Raw genomic sequence first — 24,061 nt, 5'->3', positions numbered from 1 at the left:
TTTTCACTCTCAACATTAATTAATTTTGATAGTGAACTTTATTGTTTAACAATCACTCGTTTTAACGATACGGTTTAGTGGTTTATTCAACACTTCTCATGGGTCCAACCCTTTCTTACTCTTGCTAGTAGTTAGTATGGTTGAGTTTTTTTTTTAGGTTATTATTATTTGATAAGTTGATTGATGACACTTATTCAAAGTATTTGTACATGTCTGGTAGAAATTTTATTGGTACAATGTATGTGGGCATTTTCATACTCTCCGGACTCCGTATCCCTTACCTTTTTTATATCTAAAAACTAAAATTACTCGTAATTCAATAATAATAATAATAAAATTGTACAATTTTTTCTGATAGAGTACAAAATTATTAAATCAAATTCAATCAAATAAATCTCAATTGTGGCAAACTAAGATTTTTTTTTATTTTGTCATTAATCTATTTATCTTCTACTATTTTCGAAGTCAAAACAGCTCAATAGTTTTAGTCAATCCTACCAAGAATACTGCAGTGTATTTTTTTTTTTTGGTGCAAAGAATACTGCAGTGTATGAATACCAATAAGATGAATTGATTGTTGCAAACACAATGTCTTGTCTACTTCCCTTCGAGATAACTGGAAGGATTTGTCGAAAATCTCCTCGAAAGACAACTACCTTACCCCCAAACGGTTGCTCTGAAGGCCTTAAAACATCTCTTAAACTTTTGTCTAGTGCTTCAAAACAGAATTTATTTATCATAGGAGCTTCATCCCAAATGATAAGTTTTGTCTTTTTTAAAAGCTCCGCCAAATCACTTCCCGATTTTATATTGCGTGTTGAGTCTTCCGTTACATTCAAAGGTATTTTAAACCTAGAGTGAGCTGTTCTTCCTCGGGGAAGGAGAAGTGATGCGATTCCACTTGAAGCAACAGGGAGCACAATTTCTCCTTTGGATCTTATAGCAGCGCATAGAGTTCTCCAAATGAAAGTTTTACCCGTGCCACCATAGCCATATACGAAGAAAACACCTCCCTCATCTTTTGAAACCGCACTCATGATTTTATTGTACACCTCTTTCTGCTCATCGGTAAGACTTGAACAAAGGGCCTCATGTTCTTGTTGTAATGATGACCTATCATACTGCAACTCATCTTGAATCAACTTATTTCTTCCTTCTGACATTAGCATATCATCTGGAAAAGGTATCCTGGGATATTCGAAGTGTGCTACCATTACTTTGCAAAAAATTTTCTATTTCAGATAAAGTGAAATTCTTTAGCTGATCATCTGTTAACTGCAAATCTATAATATAGTTGAAATTATGTCAATGATTTGCATTAAAGCTTATTGTAAGTATATTATTCTATTAAATGATTAAGTGAACAATCACAAAATTTAGATTAAATAAAGTAAAAAAATTGATTCCATGAGAATTGCATTACAAGTTAGAGAATATATACATTGCACAAGTTATAAGCATACAGTTACAGCTAGTGGAACGACATATGTTTATAGTATACAAAGACCCACCTAATAAATAATTCAAATCTAACAGCTTAAGAAATAACATATCAAGGGAATTAAAATGGTCACCTATATTGGCTATATATTATGAATGAAGTATCAAAAAAAAAAAAAAAAAAAAAAAACAATCAAATCAATTCATATATATAGCTTAATCTTAATTACAAATTAACTATTAAACTTAAATTTGATCTCAAGTATTGACAAACAAATATTTGCTTACCTTGAATTTGTAGACAACGCCTTTGTTTGTGAAGAATATCCTCCGATAGTAAATGCCATGTCGCATTCCACACATGTTCTGGTCTTGATAGACTATCTGACAATAACAACAATGCAAAAAGGCTCCTAAGGTAGGTTTGCAGTTCCCCAAAAACTTGCTTCCGTGATTCCATCAATGTACTCTTTGTCATCATCTAACAACCCTCTTGTATAGCAAGCTTCTTTAAAAGATGAGTATAAAACACCATTGACTGATCTAATATCTTCATAGCATGTCGGACCTCTCACATGGTTCAACAAAATTCTCAAATAGTACTTTTCACCACAACCTGGAGGGACATGATAAATTCTTCCAATAGAAAATGAACGTTGCCTTTCTTCCCACCTGCCTTCTTTCCACACATACTTTGTTGGAAACTCAACATAAGTGAGCTTTCTAGCTCTCGCATCTTTTTTATTACATTCCATCCATGCCAAAAACTAAGATTTCCCAATGGAAGGTTTATTTAATACCGCATCTATTGGATCATCATCTTCGAACACGACATTTTTCTCACCAGGAAGATGAAAACTTAGTCTTTCGACTGAAGGAGTTCTATAATGCATGTCAAATCCGAAAATTCTCCACACTGCTTCACAGGGTGAAATATACCTTCAAACAATAAATTAAATTAAAATAAAATTAAAAATAGATAATGGAATTCCTTCAGAAGATGAAATTGAACAAAACATTTTCAAACTCTTAGTTCCATATAAATCATGTCATTCTTTTATTCTTGATACCATCTAAATATAATATCCAAAATCTTAACATTTTTATATGGTTACAACCATTTCAATATTCCTTTGAAGTTCAAGAGGAATAAGTCCACATTAAAACATATACGACATATTATATACATCAACATATAAAAGAATATCCATCACCCACTACTACCTCCAAATTAGTTTACTGCAAATTTTAGAAAATAATGATAATTTTTTTTTAAAAAAATGCAATAAATTAATTTTCATGAGTATTGATATATTTTACTACATATTTTTACTTTATTTAATCTAAATTTTCTTTTGCACTCTCTCGCAAAACCACATGAAACAATAAATTGACGAACAAATTAAAAGATATATTCAAACAGAGAAAAAGAGATGACTTACAAGCATTAACTTCGAAGGGAAATATCTTTTGCTCCTTTAGATCACTTATTAAGCGATCTAGCTTCATTTTAAAAACTCTACAAAGGATATCTGGTCTATCCTCTGGCCTCAAACCTCTCTTTTCAACGAACCTTGTGATTTCTGGCCATTTTGGATTACAAGTAAATGTAATAAATAAATCCAGATATCCATATCACTTGCAAAGGGCCATTGCATCTTGATAATTCTCCATCTTATATCTTGGTCCAGCCGTAAATGATGAAGGTAAAACTACTCTCTTTCCGGTGGAAGATGGCTCTGTGTCTCCTCTCATTACGACATTAGCAAGATTCTTGTATAATTCTGATCTTAGCTGTTTTTGGTGTGTTCGGATGTAAGAAAGTCTCTCTGCCTCGATCATTGTATAAGCATCAACCAAAAATTGTTGGAATAATTTTTTTGACAACAATAGTGTCGCGGCTTCATTGAGTCTGTCGATAATCCTAAATGCAAAAAACTCTCTCATACTTAGCCTAGACCTTTTCCTCGTAGCTCCAATGTCCCTTAATGGAATATCAACCCTATAACCATCCTCACCATATGGAAATAATAATGGATATTGTAAAGCCGAGGTAAGAAGGGTGTAACTCGTTGATGCGTTGAAGTGCACCAGATTGTTTCTCCACAATAATATCTCTATCTGTAGAACTTCCTACATCACCAACAATAAGTGCTGCCACTTCGGATGCACTTGGGAGGTTGTATGTCCGCCCATCTGTTCCCCTACTTCCGATAAGCTTTAGCTTAACATCTTGAGAAGCATTAGAAATAAAACGATCCCTTGCCATCCTAAAAGCTTGAGCAAGAGGGTTGTGTAGATCAAGCATAGTTTTGAGATCATTAATAATCCCATCAGCAAAATCATCAGAATTTCTTAAATAGTTTTGCAAAAAAAAAAATTCCCAAAAAAAAAAAAATGTTAGTATTATATTTGTAATAATAATATCCTTCAATTGAATGAATAATATTTCATGTATGAAAGATAAATGTTACACACCTCATATTAAACTTTCTGTTGGAAATCTCATTTTCAGTGTCATAGATGTACAATTGAGCAAATTTCGGAGATGATCCGGAAGTCGGTAACAAACTTCCTATCTTGTGATAATTTTGACCATGCAATCTAAGGTATAAGGCCCTCTACCATGATTAATTGTTGAATCGATCCTTCCTCCCATTGAGGTAAATGAGTGCATACTGTTATAAGGTCTTATGTTTTCTAGAAAATGGTTACTTCTAGGATCCTCCTTCTTTAAAAGACCATTAAGGGGTGGTGGTGGTTCTTTTAGTAAAGGTAACTGCACTTTTCCTTGCATACAACATAATGAAAACTTTGGATCTTTTGATGAGCCACGTTTCTTCTCTAATCGCTTCTCGTACCATAACATGGCTCCACAAAATTTACAAATACAAGTCGGATCTCCAATGTCCCAATACTCTAAGTAAACATTAAAAAAAATATTGTTAGTTGAGACTTTTTTTTTTGTTTTTTTTTTTGCTAAATAGTTAAAATATTAATACGTTTTGTTGTAGATTAAATTAATTATCAATAGTTCATCAAAAGTACCTTAAAATTAAATAGATATATAACTTAAATTTAATCTCAATACTTATATTTGTAATATACCTTGATCTCCTTGAGTATATAATTTTTATAAGTGTTATTGATAGAAATTGAGTTATGGCTCATGTAACACGTCTTCATTTGCACAATCTAAACCTTCAAGCTATACTATACTTTATAAACTATAATATTATAGAATGAATTTGATTACTTACCAGTACTTGAAGTAGTAGCACAATTTGACATAGTACTTGTGACAGATTTTGTGATAGACCTTGTCTTATCTTGAGCCACACCATCACTTTGAATTCGGTTGTCAGCATGATTCGCTTCATGAAACAATACAAATAGTGATGATTAGCATAGATTAGTCGCTAAAATATCTTTTACTGTATCGTTGAAAATCACCTTGAGTGTTGCAAAAAAAATTAAAAGTTACTATTCCATACAATTGAATAAATCTAATTACTTACCCAAACTTGAAGTAGAAGCAAATGTTGTAATTCTGATGGATTTAGAGTTAGACCTTTTCTTTGCTTGAGTACCGTCACATTGGATGAAAACATCATTTCTTTGAATTAAGTTGTGAATATGATTTGCTTCATGAAAAATACAATACGTGAGGATTAGCATATATTATCAACAAATTATTTCACATATAAATTTTAGCTCATACACTATTGCACATTCAACACAAAATGTAGCTAAATTCATACTACGTACATTACATACTCTCAAGATTAGGATATTATGCATAGGAAGTCTCCACTTATACTATATTGATTATGAATTATTAATTGATGAATTAAAAGTAAAGTATGTAAAATATAAAATGTTGATCAAAATATGATGGACCTGACCATTTGAAATGTCACCCAAAGGGATTCTCTGACCACTATTGAATGATTGCTCTCTTTGTAGCCTTATTTTTGTTGCTTGGTCTGTAGAACCTAAATCAATAAATTAAATGTTAGCTTTGATCATATATATGTACTTGTAAATAGTGTTCTTATTTCATTTTGAGTACGTAAGAGATGTATGGGTATTGAAAAAGTACCAGAGTAATCAATTTCTTTTCTTTGACGCTTCCTTGTTAGAATAGCCTTCCTCCTTAGTCTTGCAAATTTCGCAAAATTTGGATCCATAGAAAAATCTTTTATAAAATGCAAAACAGATTAATTAAGTGTTTCAATTAAGATTCATGCATGAATTAAAGTTTACTCTCAATAATCGAGTTATAATGAATTAGTCCACTTCTCTTATGTAGATATTTTATTTTATTTTTTAATTTTTTATTTAATTTTTACGAGCACTTCTCTTATATAGTTATGTGGAGTATTATTCAATTATTAAAATAACATTATAAAAGATTAAAAGAAATTCAAATAACATAAAATACTATTCAAATAACGTTCCTTAAATTTTTTTTTATTGACCATCAGTAACCAATTCCTTTATTAGTAATTGAATTACCTTTGTTTTTATTTTTCCTACGAGTTTAATAATTTGATTTATAAACCGTGCATCGCACGGGCACTATGCTAGTTTTCTGCTATTTTCGAAGTCAAAACAGCTCAATAGTTTTAGTCAATCCTACCAAGAATACTGCAGTGTTTTTTTTTTTTTTTTTTTTTTTTTTTTTGGTGCAAAGAATACTGCAGTGTATGAATACCAATGACTGATCACTATTAGCATAGAAAATATTGATTGAGATAATTCACCTTATAATTTAGTTATTAAGTTCCTTATATAAAAGATCTTGTGAGACAACCTACCAAAAAAATTACATCAATCAAATTGTAATTTGGCCTATAAAATGATTTTATCCTATATTGTTACAAAATAGAAGAAAAGAAAGAATGAAAGATAAAGATGTGCGAATATTGATTGCCTCTTCCATTTCCTGTACAATTACATACGTGATACATATATACATTATTTGAATTATAACTTCCTAATGACAATAAGAAGCCACATTATGAAAAGAGTTACAAAGAGATGTAATAAGGTTAAGGGAGTTAAAAGGGGGTTTATTTATAAAAGGAAATAATAAAGCTAAATAGGTTACAAATATAATAATGGACATACATTAATATAGTATAATTTATAATATATATATATATATATTTGTAATACATCCATCATTCATATGCTCCTCTAGCAATTACATCTGGTTCCAATCAAATTCCCCTCAAAAAAAAAAAAAAAAAAAAAAATGAGGTCACTCCTATTTTCAATTGCCTTTATTTTCACCATAACATTCTTATTCAAACATTGTTCATCCCAAATCCTACCTGATGACAATAAAACCTTCCTAGATGGCCATAACGCTGCTCGTCGCGATGTCGGGGTGGATCCATTTACATGGGACAAAAAGCTTGAAGCCTATGCTAAAGACTTTGCTAACAAGAAGAAACCTAGTTGTTCAACAGACTTGGGTTCAAAGATACCATATGGTATAAACCTTGGTTTAGGTTATGGTTACTTGACTAGTGGTCAAACGTTTAATACATGGGTTGGTCAAAAGTCCGATTATAACTACACATCAAATTCTTGTGCCAAAGGTAAAGATTGTTCGGCTTATACACAGATTGTTTGGCGTAAATCGGTTCGTCTCGGGTGTGCTAGTGTTAATTGTGGTTTATGGCCTTTATTTGTATGTGTTTATGATCCTAAGGGAAACATTCCAGGAGAAAAACCTTATTAATAATCAATCATTATGTAGTTCTATATCATATTATCATGTACTTCTTGCTTTGTTCAATCAATTAAAGTGCTTTTTGATGAGTTCTTTAATTTGATTGATAACAAAGATGATAATAAGAGGTGTAATATATATATAAATAAAATGAACTTATAATTAGTTATCTTGTTTCTGTTTATTTGTCTCGGTTATCTATTTGTACAATTTCATTCTAATTTTTCGTTGTAAATTTGGGTTCAATTCTTTTGTTTCATTGTTACGTTCCATGTTGCAGTGAATATATTGGTCCAATTCATCACAATCAATGATTCAAAGTTTCAAACTACTTTTTTTTTAGGAAATGATTCAAACTATTTTCATTTCAGCTTATTTTCAGAAATGAAAGATATGATATGATCAAATTTATTTACTTGTATTTTTTAATTCCATTTTTAATAAAATATGAAATTTTCTAATTTGGGAAATAATACACATTAATACAAATCAAATGACATTCAATTCATATGATATTATTTATCAATGGATATACAACATAATGCATAAACAAAGTCAAATTTTAGTCAAATATGGAGATTATATCATATCAGAAAGATATAAATTCATATCAAATCAGGTGAAGTAAACATATACAAGAAGCCTAACAAAACAAGTCAAATTATTTCTTAGGTTTAATTTAGATGAAACGTTTGAGTGCATATATTCAACTATTAACATATTCAAATATCAATATGTAAACATTATTTTTAAAAAGGGGAAAATTACTATTAATATTACAACCTTTGAGCGCTTAAACGAGTACAACTTTTTTATTATTCGTGAGTATTACAACAACGTTTGGGGTGTCAATCTATCTATATCTATATCTATCTATAAATATAACTAAAGTAATAAATATAACTAAAGTAATTACCGCTGATATCATTATTTTTCACATGTCAACCTCTTATACAAAATTTCCTGACAAAACTAATAATGACATCATTATTTTTTTTCAACATAAATAAAAATTTGAAAATGATAAATTAATTATACATATCTCTAGCATATTTTATATTTAAATTGAATAATTATGCAATTTCGATTGGAAAAATTAAATGAACGTCAGACTATTTCATTTTCTTATAAACATTACCTTTTTCTCCTACTCCGTATATTTTATACAGATTATATGAATTAAGGCTTCCACTCTATATTAATTTCTCAATTTATTAGATATTGATTTAAATATTTGTACTGTGTACATATTGATGATCATGATAGCACTACTACATTTCTGATCTATTGCAACCCCCAAATCCGTTGCATTAGGCGTCAAAATCCGTGGCATTAGGCCTAATGCAACGGCCATGTACCGTGGCATCTGCTGGCGTTGCAATAGGTCTAATACAACGACATATAACACCTAATGCCACGACACCAATGATCCGTGGCAATAGACCAATACCTGTTGCAACGGCATAACTTATCCGTGGCAATAGAGTACTGACTAATAATTATGATGAAATTGAACCTATTGCAACGGATGAAGCTAATTAATACAATGATAGGAGTACGTATCTACTGCAACGGATTGATATTTTTTTTTTGTTTTTTGTTGGGATGGGATGGTAATATAATATATGTATAATTAGTCAGTACAAATTAAAATATTCTAACAGAAACAAATTAAAGTATCATTTATATATAATAATTATAATGCGAAATACGTACATTATTGCCCTTAAAGGGAAAAGTTACAAAATCAAATTTCACTAATTAAATTAATTGAGAAAACTACATCGACTACAATTTTTGAGAGGCAAGCGACCAACATTAGCAGGTGAACAGCAGCAGTAGAGACCAGCAACACAGCAAGCTGTCCCAACATCAACAAGCTCAGCAGAACGACAGCAGCAGCCAAAACCAGGCATGCACAACACCATGCAGAAAGCAGTACAGTAGCTGACAGTGCAGAACAACAGCAGTAAAAGGAACAACAGCAACATTAACCAGCCAAAACCAGAACAAGACAGCAACGGAAACTAGGCAACAAACTAGAAGCAAACAGGGAAAAGCAAGTCCAAACCAGGATGCCTTCTTCAACCCTACAACAGCTCAAAACAGCAGAGACAGGCAGAAAAAACAACAACAACCAGGCAGCCCAATAGAACCTACACGACAGCAGCCTGCACCTAACAGCCCCACAGGCAACCAAACAGAGACCAGCAAGCAACTAGCAACACAGAACAACAGAAGCCAGCAGGCCTACAACCTGCATATATCAAAGAAACCTAAAAACCTTATAAAAACACAATCCAATTTCATCAAAATCAAAAAAGAAGATAAACATCCATCATTCCTCTTTTCTCATATATAATTCAATGAGAAATAAAAAGAAGTAAAAAAATACCCGGAGGATGTAGTGGCTACAACAAACAATAAAGTCAAGATCAATAATAAAGGATAATTATTCACATGTTGCTACAGGTTAAAGTTAAAGCCGAAGAAGAATAGCAGCAGCAGCTGCCTAAAACGCATAAAGAGCAACGGTTTTTAAATTTAGTTTGGAATCAAGAGTAAAAACTAAGCAAGAACTCACAAGGGGTTATAGATATACATATATAGAACAAACCTGCAATGCAATAAAAAAAAACAGTATTCATTCAAATTTGCAGTGTTACCGGTGAATATATGTCAATGACAGCATCTATATCTTATTAAATTTCTTTCGGGGTACTTACAAATGAATAAGCAAGTGTCATATTTTCATGGAGTAGCTGAGGTGGAATTTTAAAAATAATATATAAAAATAATTAATTCATATATAGACATGTCTCTAAGGAGTAACTGATTTTCATTCTGTCAGACCTTTACTGGTAACTGATTTTCTGTCTCTATTTCGTATCCACATAATCACTACGCTTAAATGAGGCACATCCTATAACACCAAACAACATATAATACGGTATCTCTAATTCGCACTGTATAATGAGAGGTACTTATTAGAGGTAGGCATGGGCCGGGCTGGCATGAAAGTCAATCAAGTATGATAGTAAAATGGACTAACATAGTATGAGTCCGCCATAAGCCTTACCACAGTCACCACAGTTCGGAGGGTATGGATATTATTTTTAAAAGTTGACATGAACATGGCACAAACATGGTATGTCAACCTCCTTTAATAATCTTATTTACCAAACAGTATATAAAAATTACTAAAAGGATCTACTGACATAACACCCCCAAACGAATATTTCTTAACTTGTTTCAAGCACGGCCTACTTGAACACGAGGCATGCTAGCACATTGGCCTATCTCATATCCAACATTAGAAGTTGTATACTAGCAGTTCCTCAAACCTTGTATAGAATCTTGTATAACTCACTAATTTGCTCTTTTTTGTGATTCTCTTGCACTGAACAAAAACTCTTGCCAAAATGAAGCACGACCCAATACAACAAATACGTCCACCATCTGTGTAACATTCATAATTCCATACAAAAAAAATCTGAACATCTAATCATAATAATTCACAAATTATAAACCCCAAACAAGGGGAAGGAAAGAGAAAAAAATGAACTAAGACCATAGTATACAAGACCTAGAAACCAAATCTCCCAAAGAAAAAAAATTAGAAATCAGAAACTGAGGGAAACCTGAAAGCTAGAAGAAACAGTTCAAAGGTCAAAGATCCAACAAGTTTGAATTTTTTTTTATAAAGGGCTGAGATGCAGAACACCCCCTCAATTTCACTTTCTTAGGAGCCTTTATTTGATGCACCATCAACTCCCATCCACCATATATTGCCTCTGCAGTTGAATAAATGAATTATGCAAACTCTGCAGTTGTGAATTACGGCAGCATAAATCATGAATATAATTATCATTCTCAAATTTCCATTAATATGACAATAACTTGAACCAACAGTAAACTCAAATTCATATAGACAGCAGTTATAATTACTGTGATTAAAACAGATAAAAAAAATCTGATTTGAGACGAGACAAGTGCCAAGTGATGAGTGTACAAACTAACATATATACACTTGTATTTCTGCTAAGAATTGCAACACGTCACAATGGCCATTATCAGAAAGTGCAAGAAGACAATAAAAATCATAGAACCATACAGAAATAACAATCAGCCCATGTAAGCTATTTCTAGTTCAAAGAAAATATTGTGATTGGAGACATTAGTAGCAATTGTCCCAACATGTAAGAAGATGATAATACAAGAAGCCTCTGGAAAAAGGACAGAAGTTTAATAAGCACCAGTTACTAGACATTATAACACCAACTATAGTAATCTATTGTCATTACCTATACCATAACATTTGCATTACCATAACCAACAAAACAACCAAAAGCACACTTATTTGCAAGTTAAAAATCAACCAATTTTCCAATAATCAAACCAAATCAGAAATGAAAGATAAAAGAAGGAACCTGACAAGAACATAAAGGCGAGAATCCCAAACGAAAGAAATTAACCTGACAGTTCTCGAGGAATTAAATGTTTTACAAACGAAAGAAAGAGAGGTAGAAATGCAATAGAAATAGCGATTATACCTGACTCCGTTGTTGAGCTACCAAGCGACCAAGAACACCAGGTCCAACAATTAGCAAATCACTCTCACCAACTACCACGGACGATGATGATGTTCCTGATTAACATTAAATAGTCAATTGATTGAAACTTTTTAAGTGTATAATGTCGAAATTGGAACAATAATTGAAAGGGGAGAGAAAGTAGCGAGAAAGAGGAAAAAAGAGAGATAAAGATAGAAGGCTTACTCAAAGATCAGGGCACGAAGCTGGAGTTTGAGCGACATTAGCTCAGCAACTCTCCACCACCGCCATCAATTACAAATCAAAACTCACCATCGTTGCTCTCCACCACCGCCAACAGTTACAAATCGAAACCCTAGAAATCGAAAAAAATCAAATTTTTGAATGAATTTTTTCGTGATTTTCACCTCAAAATCGGCCTCAGAATTTTTGTTTTACAATGATTATTTATGTGAGATGATGATGGGGAAACTAGAGAATTGGGGGAAATTGAGAAAATGGAGAATTGGGGGAAATTGAGGAAATGGAGAAATAGGGTAAGAATGGGTACTGTGAGAATGAGTGGAGAAAATGGGTGAGAAAAGTAAAAACGTGTTTGTTCAAAATTTTGGTGAAAAAATTAGAGGGAACAATGCGCGCTTCAACCTAGCTAAAATTTTCATGATACAACACTACTGTTGCATTAGCTTTCATTTTTGTTAAAATATCTAGGCTATTGCAACGGTTCTTTAGAGCCGTGGCAATAGCTCTACCTCTAAGAGCATTAGTTTTATATCCGTGGCAATAGCCTACTCTATTGCAACGGCAATAAAAATACCGTTGCAATAGGCTATCTATTGCCACGACATTTGGATAAGGCGTTGCAATAGCTCATTTTTTGGCGTTGTATTTGATCGAAAATGTAGTAGTGTAATGATCATACTATCAAGGCTCCAGATTCTGTTCTTACAGAGCACAACAAGGTTGATCTAGCTCGAGATGACACAACAGCTTTTCCTCATAAGCTGGAGCAGGACAGAAGTTTGAATTCTTGATGATGAGCTGTATGGCTAGCTGGAAGAAGTCTAGAAACTACTATTTTCTGTTATAAGTTTGTTAGAGTTTGTTACAAGATATTTTGTTATGTAATAATTCTGTTAGAGCTCTTGCATATATAAGCAACAATGCTGTAATATTCTGATTCATTCAGAAATATTCCTCAATTAATAAAACAAACTCTTACTTTCTCTCTCTAGAAATTGTTCTAAACTCTCAATTTTTGAATCTTATCATGGTATCAGAGCAGAAGATCTGCTAATTTTCTGCAAATTTTTCATAAAATGCAGTAATTCTGATACTCATTTTAGTATCAGTTCATATATTCTTTGTGTTTTTCTGATTCGATTTTTGAATTCAAAAACAATTTTTCATATAATTTTCTGTTGAAATAAATTCTTCAAGTATTAAACCTTGATTACAATGGAAGCACAAAGTGTTAATCCAACACAAGATCTTGGATCAGTTTATTACATTCATCCAAGTGAAAATCCAGCAATTTCACTTGTTTCTGAGAAATTTAATGGTGAGAATTATCAAGATTGGAAGAGAGGTATGATTTTGGCACTGTTAATGAAGAATAAGATGTCCTTCATAGATGGAAGCTTGCAGAATCCAGGAGAAGCATATCCAATGTATAATGCTTGGAGCAGGTGCAATAATATGATAATATCATACATACTGAGATCTTTGGATAATACTCTTGCTAAGAGTGTTATTTTCTTCTCAACTACATATGAGATCTGGAAGGATCTTGAAGACAAGTATTCTGTAATTTCTGGACCTAAGATTTATTCATTGCAACAAACTTTGAATCAGTTAGAACAAGGTTCTTTCTCAATAGCTGAGTTTTTTACAAAGATCAAAGGAATTTGGGATCAGATTAGTGTTGCAAATCCGATTCCTGTCTGTAATTGTTCAAGGTGTACCTGTAATTTGACACAAAAATTTCTGAAATCTTAGCAAGATGAAAGACTGATTCAGTTTCTCATGAAGCTTGATCCTAAACATGCTGGAGTTAGGACAAATATTTTGATGATGAATCCTTTGCCTTCTATGTCTGTTGCATATAATCTGCTTATTCAAGATGAAAGGCAGATGCAGATTACTGATGCAGTTACCAGGCAGCCTAGTAGCATGGCATTTGCAGCTGCAGAGGAGAGGAGAATTTATAGTAAGCATTATCCCACAGCTGCTCGAGCACCTCTATTTTTTGATCATTGCAAGTTGAACAATCACACCATAGACAAGTGCTGGAAATTACATGGCTATCCTGCAAAGGGAGGTTTCACCAAGAACAAAGGGAAGAGAGTTGCAGTTGTATCCTGTGGAGAAGGTCAGAGTGAAGAAGAATGCACCAATTACCAAAGAACAGTATGAGAAGCTTGTTAGCCTTATTCAACAAGATAAACAGCAGGATAGTTCTTAGAAGTTCAATGGAATGGCCAATATGGCAGGTAATTGCCTAATAACTTGTCTGAATTCTAAGTGGATAATAGACAGTGGAGCAACTGATCATATATGCTCAAATTCGAGTTTATTTGATTCATATGATTTGTTTGATAAATTTCCAAGTACAATTACTGTGGCAAATGGAAAGTTAGTAGAAGTTAAGCATATAGGTACTGTGAAGTTTGATAATGGTATAGTGCTTAACAATGTGATGCATGTTCCTGATCTGCATTTCAATTTGATATCCACACATAGGATCTGTAGAGATATGTGCTGTGATATTGTCTTTACACATGATAAGTGTTTGATTCAAGATCATTCCCATAACACTTCTCTGGTTCTTGGTAATTTGGACTCAGGTTTGTATTCTGTATCAGATGATGATTTGAAGAAGACAGTGATTAAACCCTCAATAAATTTGGCTGTAGGAGATGAAGCTAAGCTACTGCATTTGAGATTAGGTCATTTTCCTTTCAATAAAATGAGTCATATAGATTCTAAGTTTCAAATAAAGCTTGTAATGACAGCATATGTCAAATTTGTCCAAAAGTTAGACAAGTTAGGAAGTCTTTTCCAAAAGATAGTGCTAAGAGTGTCAACTGTTTTGATTTGTTACATGTAGACACTTAGGGGCCTTACAAAATAAGAACTCATGATGCATGTTGTTATTTCTTGACTGTTGTAGATGATATGTCAAGACATACTTGGACATTTTTAATGAAACAAAAGTCTGATTGTGTTGATATTTTAGAGTTCTTGATTACTTTTATTCTCACTCAATTTGGTATATATGTCAAGAGTTTGAGGACTGATCATGTAAAGGACTTGTGTGAGGGTAGAATACTCACAGTATATGAGAAGTTTAGGGTTTTTCATCAGAGGAGTTGTGTAGATACTCCACAGCAAAATGGAGTTGTGGAGAGAAAACATAGGCATCTTTTGGAGACAGCAAGGGCTTTGTTTTTTCAGTCTAAGGTTCTTACAAAATATTGGGGAGAATGTTTATTAACTGCAACACATTTGATAAACAGGATGACATTGTCCTGTTTGGCTATGTTACACCATATGAGAAAGTTTATGAGGTTGCAGCTAGCATTGAGCATCTTAAAGTGTTTGGTTGTTTGTGTTATATATGCTGCTACTCTAAAAAATGGCAGAACAAAATTTGATTCCAGGGCAACACCCTGTGTAATGCTTGGATATCCAACTGGATAAAAAGCTTATAAGCTCCTAAATTTAGAAACAAACATAGTGTTTGTTTCTAGAGATATCACTTTTCATGAGAGACACTTTCCTTTTCATTTATCAGACAATACACCCAAACTTGATCCAATTTTTTTCCCAGCAGAAACAACATACACTTTTACTTTTGATCCTGATATACCTGACATTTTTGTCCTGTTCCCTGAGCAAATTACTACTGACCCTACACCAGAACCACAAAATAACCCAAGCACACAAATATTACCTCACCCTATCTCAAGTAACCCTCCATTTACAACCCAATCACCACCCCGACCTGATAGACAATCAACCAGACCCACAAAGAAACCAGCCTGGATGATTGATTATGTGTGTGCAGTTGATTCTGCAACCTCTCATTAGTGTAATCTTGTTTCTTATGATGAGTTTCCTGTTCCATTAAAGGCTTTCATTACTCAGATCTCAAGTGTAACAGAACCAGCTACTTACTTTGAAGCAGCACAACACCTAGAATGGATAGATGCTATGAATAAAGAACTTAAAGCTTTGGCAGCCAAAAACACCTGGGTTGTTACAGATTTGCCTAAGGGTAAGAAAGCTATAGGGTGTAAATGGGTGTACAAGGTGAAACTAAAGAAAGATGGAACACTTGAAAGGTATAAAGCAAGACTTGTTGTTAAAGGATTTACACATAAATATCGAATATATTATGATGAAACCTTCTCTCCTGTTGTTAACATGGCAACAATAAGGTGTTTGCTGGCCATTGCAGCTGGTTATAATTGGCCTTTGTTCCAGATAGACATTAACAATGCTTTTTTGCATGGCACACTTGATGAAGAAGTTTACATGAAGATGCCTCAGGGTATACCCAATCCAGAGAATAAGGTGTGCAAGCTTGTTAAATCTTTATATGGGTTGAAACAAGCAAGCAGACGGTGGTTTGCTAGGTTGACCTCAGAATTAAAGAAGAAAGGTTTTATTCAGAATAAGAATGATTATTCTCTATTCATTCTTTAAAAAAAACAATGACATTTGCATTGCAGTAGTATATGTTGATGATATTATTCTCACTGGTTCAAATTCTGAGATTTTGGTAGACTTAAAGGTTCATCTGCATCAAGTGTTCAGCATCAAAGACTTAGGGGAGCTGAGCTATTTTCTTGGAATTGAGGTTTCAAGACTGCCTAGAGGTATCATTCTGAAATTTACCTGAGGAGTTACTTGAAGGTTGTGGTTTAGATGTTTCAAAATCAGCTAAGACACCTTTGCCTATTAGCCTAAAATTCACAGGAGAACTTTATAGTGATCCAGAACTCTACAGATGCCTGGTAGGAAAGTTGATTTTTCTTACTCATACAAGGCCTGATATCTCTTTTGCAGTACAAACTCTAAATCAGTTTATGCATAGTCCCAGAGTACAGCATGTAAAAGCTCTACAACACCTTTTAAGGTACATAGCTGGTACTATAGGACAAGGTTTATTCTTGGAAGCCTCTACACAGTTAACTTTACATGCCTACTCATATTCAGACTGGGCAACCTGCATTGATAGTAGAAGGTTTGTGACTGGTTACTTAATGATGCTTGGCAAGAGTTTGGTCTCTTGGAAATCTAAAAAGCAATCTACTGTATCAAAGTCATCAACTGAGGCAGAATATTGAGCAATGGCTGCAGCTTCATCAGAGATTGAGTGGCTTGTCAGGTTGCTGCAAGATCTTGGTGTTACAAATTTGAAACCAATCAAGATGAATTGTGACAATCAGTCAGCAATTCACTTGGGAAAAAATCCAATTTATGCATGAAAGGACTAAGCATATTGAGATTGATGTCCATTTCACTAGAGATAAAGTTTTGGAAGGTCTCATTGAGTTGTCTTATGTCCTTACTGATGCTCAGTTAGCTGATATATTGACAAAAATTCTGCTGCTCCTTAATTGACTAAGTTACTCTCCAAGCTTGGTCTGTCTGAGTCATCCACACCCAGCTTGAGGGGGGTATATTGATGATCATGATAATGATCATACTATCAAGGCTCCAGATTCTGTTCTTATAGAGAACAACAAGGTTGATCTAGCTCGAGATGACACAACAACTTTTCCTCATAAGCTAGAGCAGGACAGAAGATTGAATTCTTGATGATGAGCTGTATGGCTAGCTGGAAGAAGTCTAAAAGCTACTATTTTCTGTTATAAGTTTGTTACAGTTTTCTACAAGATATTTTGTATAGATATTTTGTTATGTAATAATTCTGTTAGAGCTCTTGCATATATAAGCAACAATGCTGTAATATTCTGATTCATTCAGAAATATTCCTCAATCAATAAAACAAACTCTTACTTTCTCTCTCTAGAAATTGTTCTAAACTCTCAATTTCTGAATCTTATCAATACATATTACACACAAACAAGCTAAATTAAATAATATTTTTGAAATCATAAAATAATATTTAAATTGTGCATCGCACGAGCTTACTCTAGTACTCTATTAAAAGACAAGCGCCTCAATGTGAGACTGACAAATGTCACTCCTTCTTTTGCTTATCTTGTTTATATAAATATTTCTAGCATAATTATTATTGTTAAACTTCAAACTTTAATCTATCAATAAAAAGGAAGTTCTGTACATGCATAAGATATTCATGATTTCCTAACTAAATTTTGTATTTATTTTTAGCAATAAATTATACTATGTGTATTGTAGTTATTAAATGTTATCTGTAATTTTTATAGTGTAACTATGTAGATTTACTTACTCTAATACTACAAATAACTCATAATATATTTGCAACATTTACTTCATCTATGATTACAAAAGTCATCAAGTTACAGAATAAATAATTTGAATAAATATAATTTAAGTGGTATAAGGAAACAAGATAATTTGTATATTGAAAGCCTAATATTGTTTTTTCTACTGAAACGTAAACAAAATTATTGGTAGACTTTAGTTTGAGATCAATTATGGAGTCAATAAAGGTACAATGCAAAATAGTGTTATAATTAATTTTATCGGTTGTTGTACTCCTTGACAAATATTGAATATTAAGTTGAAATGTTGCTTTAAAAAAATTAGAAACTTGAATATAAATTTAACTTTAATTGTCCTTTCAATTTCTGTACAATGTCTCTTGCAATGACATTTTCCCGTTTTTTTACATAAGAAATTTGAAGCAAAAATCAGTCTAAACGAGAAGAATACAAGTTAAATTAAACATTTGATAGGAAAATATATATAGGAGTAAAATGTTTTACAACAACTACTCGTATTTAACACGGTAATATTCATATATTGACAATGCTTTTACTTTTAAGAATTTTGAGAAAAATATTATTTTGATTCAAAATAAAATTGTGCATTTCACGGGTGCAATACTAAATATATAGCCGTTATTGTCAATAATTTTATATTGTTCTACATATAGTAATGTTGTTAATTAGAATATCCTAATTTACACCAATCAATTAATGCATTATACTATATGACAAACAAATCAATCACTGATTCGTTTATCTTATATTTGTAATGAGATAACAAAGACTTGATATATTGTGTTGCATATTTTTGGTTAGTTTTTGTTATATAAATTATCTTGAATTCAAAATATATTTTATTGACTTTAATTGATTCCAAATAATTTATTACAAAAAGTCGATCAATATGTTCCTAGCCAAAAATATGCCAAAAATTTATATATAGTGTGTGAGATATAAGGTTATTATTGTGTCTATAGATTTGGTAACTGCGACGGGTAAAACAAATTTAGATTATAATGTAGCTATTGAAACAGATGATATGACAAGAAAATATTTAGTTTTTACTGACCGGGGATAAAAAATGAATATGTCTATTTCTCTTATATATTTTTTTTTGATGCTCTGTTTATTTTCTCTTATATAGTTATGTGGAGCATTATTCATTTAAATTTCAATAAATAAAACAACATTATTAAAAAAAATAGCGAATAAAATGTTAAAACAAATGCCAATGACATAAAATATTATTCAAATCACATTCCGTAATTTCTGTATTGGCCATTACTGCGGCTAAACAAAATTTTAATAATTAAATTGTTAGTGAAAACGAGTCCTTTATTACTGATTGAATTGTTTTTATTTTTTTCATGTGGGATTAATAATATGATTTATAATTCGTGCATCGCACGGGCACTATATGCTAGTTTTAAATAAGTCAAAACCAAAAGTAACCTGATAAACAAGTTAACAATGCCATGTGTCGCTCTATTATTGGCTTAAATATTTTTTAATTTTTTTTTATCTTTTTTCTTTCCTCCCCTCTCCCCGTCTTCATCCCCACCACCACTGCACCACTTTGATAGCCCCCTCTCCTAAATCTGGCCTTCTCGCCCACCCTCACAATCAACCAACCCATAATTCTTGCCCTACCCAATTACAAGCCCGAAACTCCCACCCACCCACCCTTCGCCAGTCTCGAATCCCTAGCTACACCCCTTCATCCACCTCGAATACGTCGCCCTGTCTTTACCACTAGCCTTTGAAACCCCACCCATCCATGAGCCATGAAACTCCATCGAAACAGGGTAAGTTTTTATACCTTGCATTTACTAGTGTACCCCCACTTGCTTTATCATTTTCTCTCCTTTCCTTAATATGTATTCTTAAATTGAATGCGTCAACTAAATAGCAACGGGGGAAGTATTTATATTAGAGTTACTCTTATGGGAAAAACAAAGTTTCCATATGAAATGAAATGGATTACCGAGTAGAACTTTTTTTGTACTTGCGAAATGAACTCTCTATCTTGATGACATGGGTGGCCTAAGTGGCTAAGCCCATATATAAAGAACACCAATTATAAATCATCAATAACTTTATGCTAAAAGACACACCAACAATGACACGTGTTATATCTTACTGTGTGTGTGTATATATATATATATATTATTTTCTTTTTGTTTTTTTTAGAAAATCTTTTTTTTAAAAGTAATTTAAAGTTTTAATGTGGTAAAAGCAGTTGACTTAACTGTAAATAACCTTAATTATAGAAAATTATTTTTTACCTAATTAAATTTTTTTTTAGAAAGAATAAAAAAAATCAAATCATTAGGAAAAATATTATATACTCTCTCCGTTCCATAATACTTGACATACTTTCCATCTTTGGTCATTCCACAATACTTAATACATTACCAATTTTGAAAAGAGGTCACTATTATAAAATTATATTTCTTTACATGCTCTATGGGCCCACTGCTTTTTAGGAAATAATAAAAAAAATTTAATCCCCCTCCCCCCTTCTTAACAGCTAGCCCCGCTTAGTTTTTTTAGCAATTAAGTATTATAAAATAAAATCTTTTCTACGATAAACAAATATATTAAAAGGACCCACTTACATTTTTTTAAACTACGTGCTCCCTCCAACGTCCCACGTATTATGGGACAGAGGAGTAGAATACACTACAAGTCTACAATCCATAATAATAATAAAATAATATATTTATTATTTTTTCCAAGCAAATTACTTTAATAATCAATAACCACGTGAAAAATATTAATCAATCAACAATCATCAATCAATAATTATATAATTTATTGATTGGTAACAATAAATTATTATATAAAAATATAATTTAAAACATATTGAGATTTAATTAGAGTGCATATATAATAGGAGAAAAGTTGAATAAGAAAATTAAACGTTGTTGAAAAGATATGGAAATTTGGGTTGCATGATCTGATTTTGGATTAAATAATAGAGTGATTTTAATAGTGTGTGAATAAGAATTTATTCACGGGATTAGATACGTAGCTTTAAAATTTTTATTTAATTAACTAGAAAAATAACACTATAACATACAGTACTACACAAAAATCATATGATCAAATGCATAATTTGTAAGTACATATGTAAGTATGTAACTAATCGGCTTTTTCGTGATTATGTTTAATTTTAGTAAATATTTTGGTAGTTTACTTCCCATTATTTTAAGACAATTATTTTACACCAATTAAAAACAGTGTTAAATTGATAATAACACTAAAAGTTATTGTGTGTGGTACCTGACCTAATAAACCTAATTATTACTCCCTCCATTTTTAAATACTTGCTCCATTTCTCCATGTACGGAGTTGTAGGAGAAATTGGAGAAAATAATTAAATATGGAGGTGGTGGGGTAGGGGGAAGAATGAAAAATTATAAAAAGAAAAAGTAGTTAAGAGAATTAGAGGAGAAGGAATATAAAATTAATAAAATATGAGTTATAGTGGGTCCACTGCGTGAGAGAAATAAATTACATATTGTAAAATCTTTCCAAATAAGGAAATGGAGCAAGTATTGAAAAACGGAGGAAGTACTAGCTTTGTCACTGTATAATTGACATAGTCAAACTTGATACGCATGTCGATGCACTATTTTAACCTTACACAGAGTTTTATATGTAGTTGACTACACCGTGTGACCGATGTTACTTAATTAGTTAGGGGTTACTCGGTCAGTTACGAATTACGCGATCAGTTAAGAGTTAGTCGGTCAGTTAGGGGTTACTTTGTCGGTCAAATTATACTCGGTTAGTGTTTTGGTGTGTGTTAGCTATGTATCAAATAATCTGAGACGAATGGAGTATAGATAATTATTATAGAAAATATTGATTATGATTTTATTTCATAAATAGAATATCATGTGAGAATTTTTTTTTTTTTTTAAATAAAACCCCCCATGTGAGATACTAGTATAAAAAAATATATGAATATCAATTGAGATATCAAAAAAAAATAAACATGTGAGATACTAGTATAAAAATACTGAATATCAATTGAGATATTAAATAAAAAAAACAAAAAAAAAACCATGTGAGACACTAGTATAAAAAATATAAATATCAATTAAAATATAAAATAAATCATGTACTGTGAGATACTAGAATAAAAAAATATGAATATCAGTTGAGATATTTTTAAAAAAAAAATCATGTGAGATACTAGAATGAAAAAAAAAATGAATATCAATTGATATATCAAAAAAATAATAAAAAAAAATCACGTGAGATACTAGTATAAAAATATTGAATATCAATTGAGATTTAAAAAAATCATGTGAGACACTAGTATAAAAAAATATGAAATCAATTAAAATATAAAATAAATCATGTACTGTGAGATACTAGAATAAAAAATATGAATATCAATTAAGAAAAAAAAATTATGTGAGATACTAGAATAAAATAAAAAAAAATATGAATATCAATTGAGATATCAAAAAAATAATAATAAAAAAAAAATCATGTGAGATACTAGTATAAAAATATTGAATATCAATTGAGATTTTAAAAAAAAATAATAAAAATAATCATGTGAGACACTAGTATAAAAAATATGAATATCAATTAAAATATAAAATAAATCATGTAAATAAAAAATATGAATATCAACTGAGATATTATAATAAAAAAAAAATCATGTGAGATACTAGAATAAAAAATATATGAATATCAATTGAGATATTAGAAAAAAATTAAAATCATGTGAGATAGAGTAATATTCAAACTATTACTTCAAAATATCAATCAAATATTACAAGCTCTAAATTGTGGCCTATATTAATAGATGTTAGCTACTTAGCTTAGCTTATGTCATTATATTTTTATTGGCATTTGAATTTGTTAAAATCAAAATCCCAACAAAAAAAAAAATTAAAAAAAAAAATTGAAATCACCCCTACTTTCAATTGCCTTACTCTTCACCATAACATTCTTATTCAAATGTCATCCATGCCAAGCAGACGACCAAGCTGGTGACATGAAGGTCTTCCTAGATGGCCATAACTTGGCTCGAAGCCAAGTCGGTGTTGGTCCATTTACATGGGACCAAACGCTTGAAGCCTTTGCAAGGGTTCAAAGGGTTCGTATGGGTTGAACCGTGGGATTGGCTACGATTCCTTGAGTAGTTCGCAAGCGATGAATACATGGGTTAACCACAAAAGAAAAATTATAACTATACTTCAAATTCTTGTGCACAAGGTCAAGATTGCTCGGCTTATACACAAGTTGTTTGGCGTAAGTCGGTCCGCCTTGGTTGTGCTAGTGTTATGTGTAGCGCTGAATGGCCTTTATATGTTTGTGTTTATGATCCTGCAGGAAATATCCCAGGCGAACGACCGTATTAATCATGTAACAAATATGATGATCGATGCATGTAACAAATAATATACTTCGTAATAGCATTGATGTTTACTTTCAATTTAATGATGATTGTTAAACATATATTGTTGCCTAAATTATTTTATGTTTATGATGATTGTTAAACATATATAGCTATGCTTCAATATTACCCCTAACATGTAAAATGACTACATGTGATGTTTCATGAGGCTAGCGTACATTTTTACGCACCTCCTCACATAATCCAATCAAATTTGGCCTGGATTAAATTAAAGGTTTCGATTATGGGCCTGACTCTTATACCATACTAAACATGTTTTTGGGCCACACCCGTCTTTGAGAAAAAAACTCCACTTTACCATATATGTCCAAGAAGTTTTCGTCTCAAAACCACATCACAATTAATGGAATAACTTCTTAATCTTCTAAATATGTGTTATGATTCAATATTATTACTTCCCTGTACGAATAAACCAATTCTTGTTTGAGATAATAGA

General features: G+C 31.7%; 2 protein-coding genes and 1 pseudogene across 2 annotated transcripts; 2 read left to right on the top strand and 1 right to left on the bottom strand.

The window, feature by feature from the left end:
* Positions 1-494: 494 nt before the first annotated feature.
* LOC110727642 lies at positions 495-5,630 on the bottom strand (annotated as a pseudogene).
* Positions 5,631-6,504: 874 nt separating this feature from the next.
* Positions 6,505-7,303, top strand: LOC110727760 (pathogenesis-related protein 1A1-like). Its single transcript, XM_021907338.1, has one exon. It carries the CDS (start codon positions 6,701-6,703, stop codon positions 7,190-7,192), a length of 492 nt encoding a protein of 163 aa, XP_021763030.1. The 5' UTR covers positions 6,505-6,700; the 3' UTR covers positions 7,193-7,303.
* A 5,891-nt stretch (positions 7,304-13,194) lies between these two features.
* LOC110727641 lies at positions 13,195-17,090 on the top strand. The gene is made up of 8 exons (XM_021907219.1): positions 13,195-13,677; positions 13,735-14,145; positions 14,261-14,684; positions 14,909-15,198; positions 15,255-15,332; positions 15,829-16,402; positions 16,473-16,619; positions 16,720-17,090. The coding sequence occupies exons 1-8, from the start codon at positions 13,195-13,197 to the stop codon at positions 17,088-17,090; spliced, it is 2,778 nt and encodes a 925-aa protein (XP_021762911.1).
* The last annotated feature ends 6,971 nt before the right edge of the window (positions 17,091-24,061 follow it).

Source organism: Chenopodium quinoa, unplaced genomic scaffold (assembly GCF_001683475.1).
Source record: "Chenopodium quinoa cultivar QQ74 unplaced genomic scaffold, ASM168347v1, whole genome shotgun sequence".
In the NCBI taxonomy this organism is placed as follows: Eukaryota; Viridiplantae; Streptophyta; class Magnoliopsida; order Caryophyllales; family Amaranthaceae; genus Chenopodium; species Chenopodium quinoa.
Note: the sequence above shows the minus strand (reverse complement) of the source record. Positions and strands in the feature narration are given on the sequence as shown.

What these genes read in the sequence shown, in the direction of transcription:
- LOC110727760 (XM_021907338.1), top strand. Translation starts at nt 6,701, where the DNA reads ATGAGGTCACTCCTATTTTCAATTGCCTTTATTTTCACCATAACATTC.
- LOC110727641 (XM_021907219.1), top strand. Translation starts at nt 13,195, where the DNA reads ATGGAAGCACAAAGTGTTAATCCAACACAAGATCTTGGATCAGTTTAT. An exon ending in GCACCAATTACCAAAGAACA is followed by an intron (nt 14,146 to 14,260) that starts GTATGAGAAGCT and finishes CTGAATTCTAAG; the next exon opens with TGGATAATAGACAGTGGAGC. An exon ending in CTCAGAATTAAAGAAGAAAG is followed by an intron (nt 16,403 to 16,472) that starts GTTTTATTCAGA and finishes TTTGCATTGCAG; the next exon opens with TAGTATATGTTGATGATATT.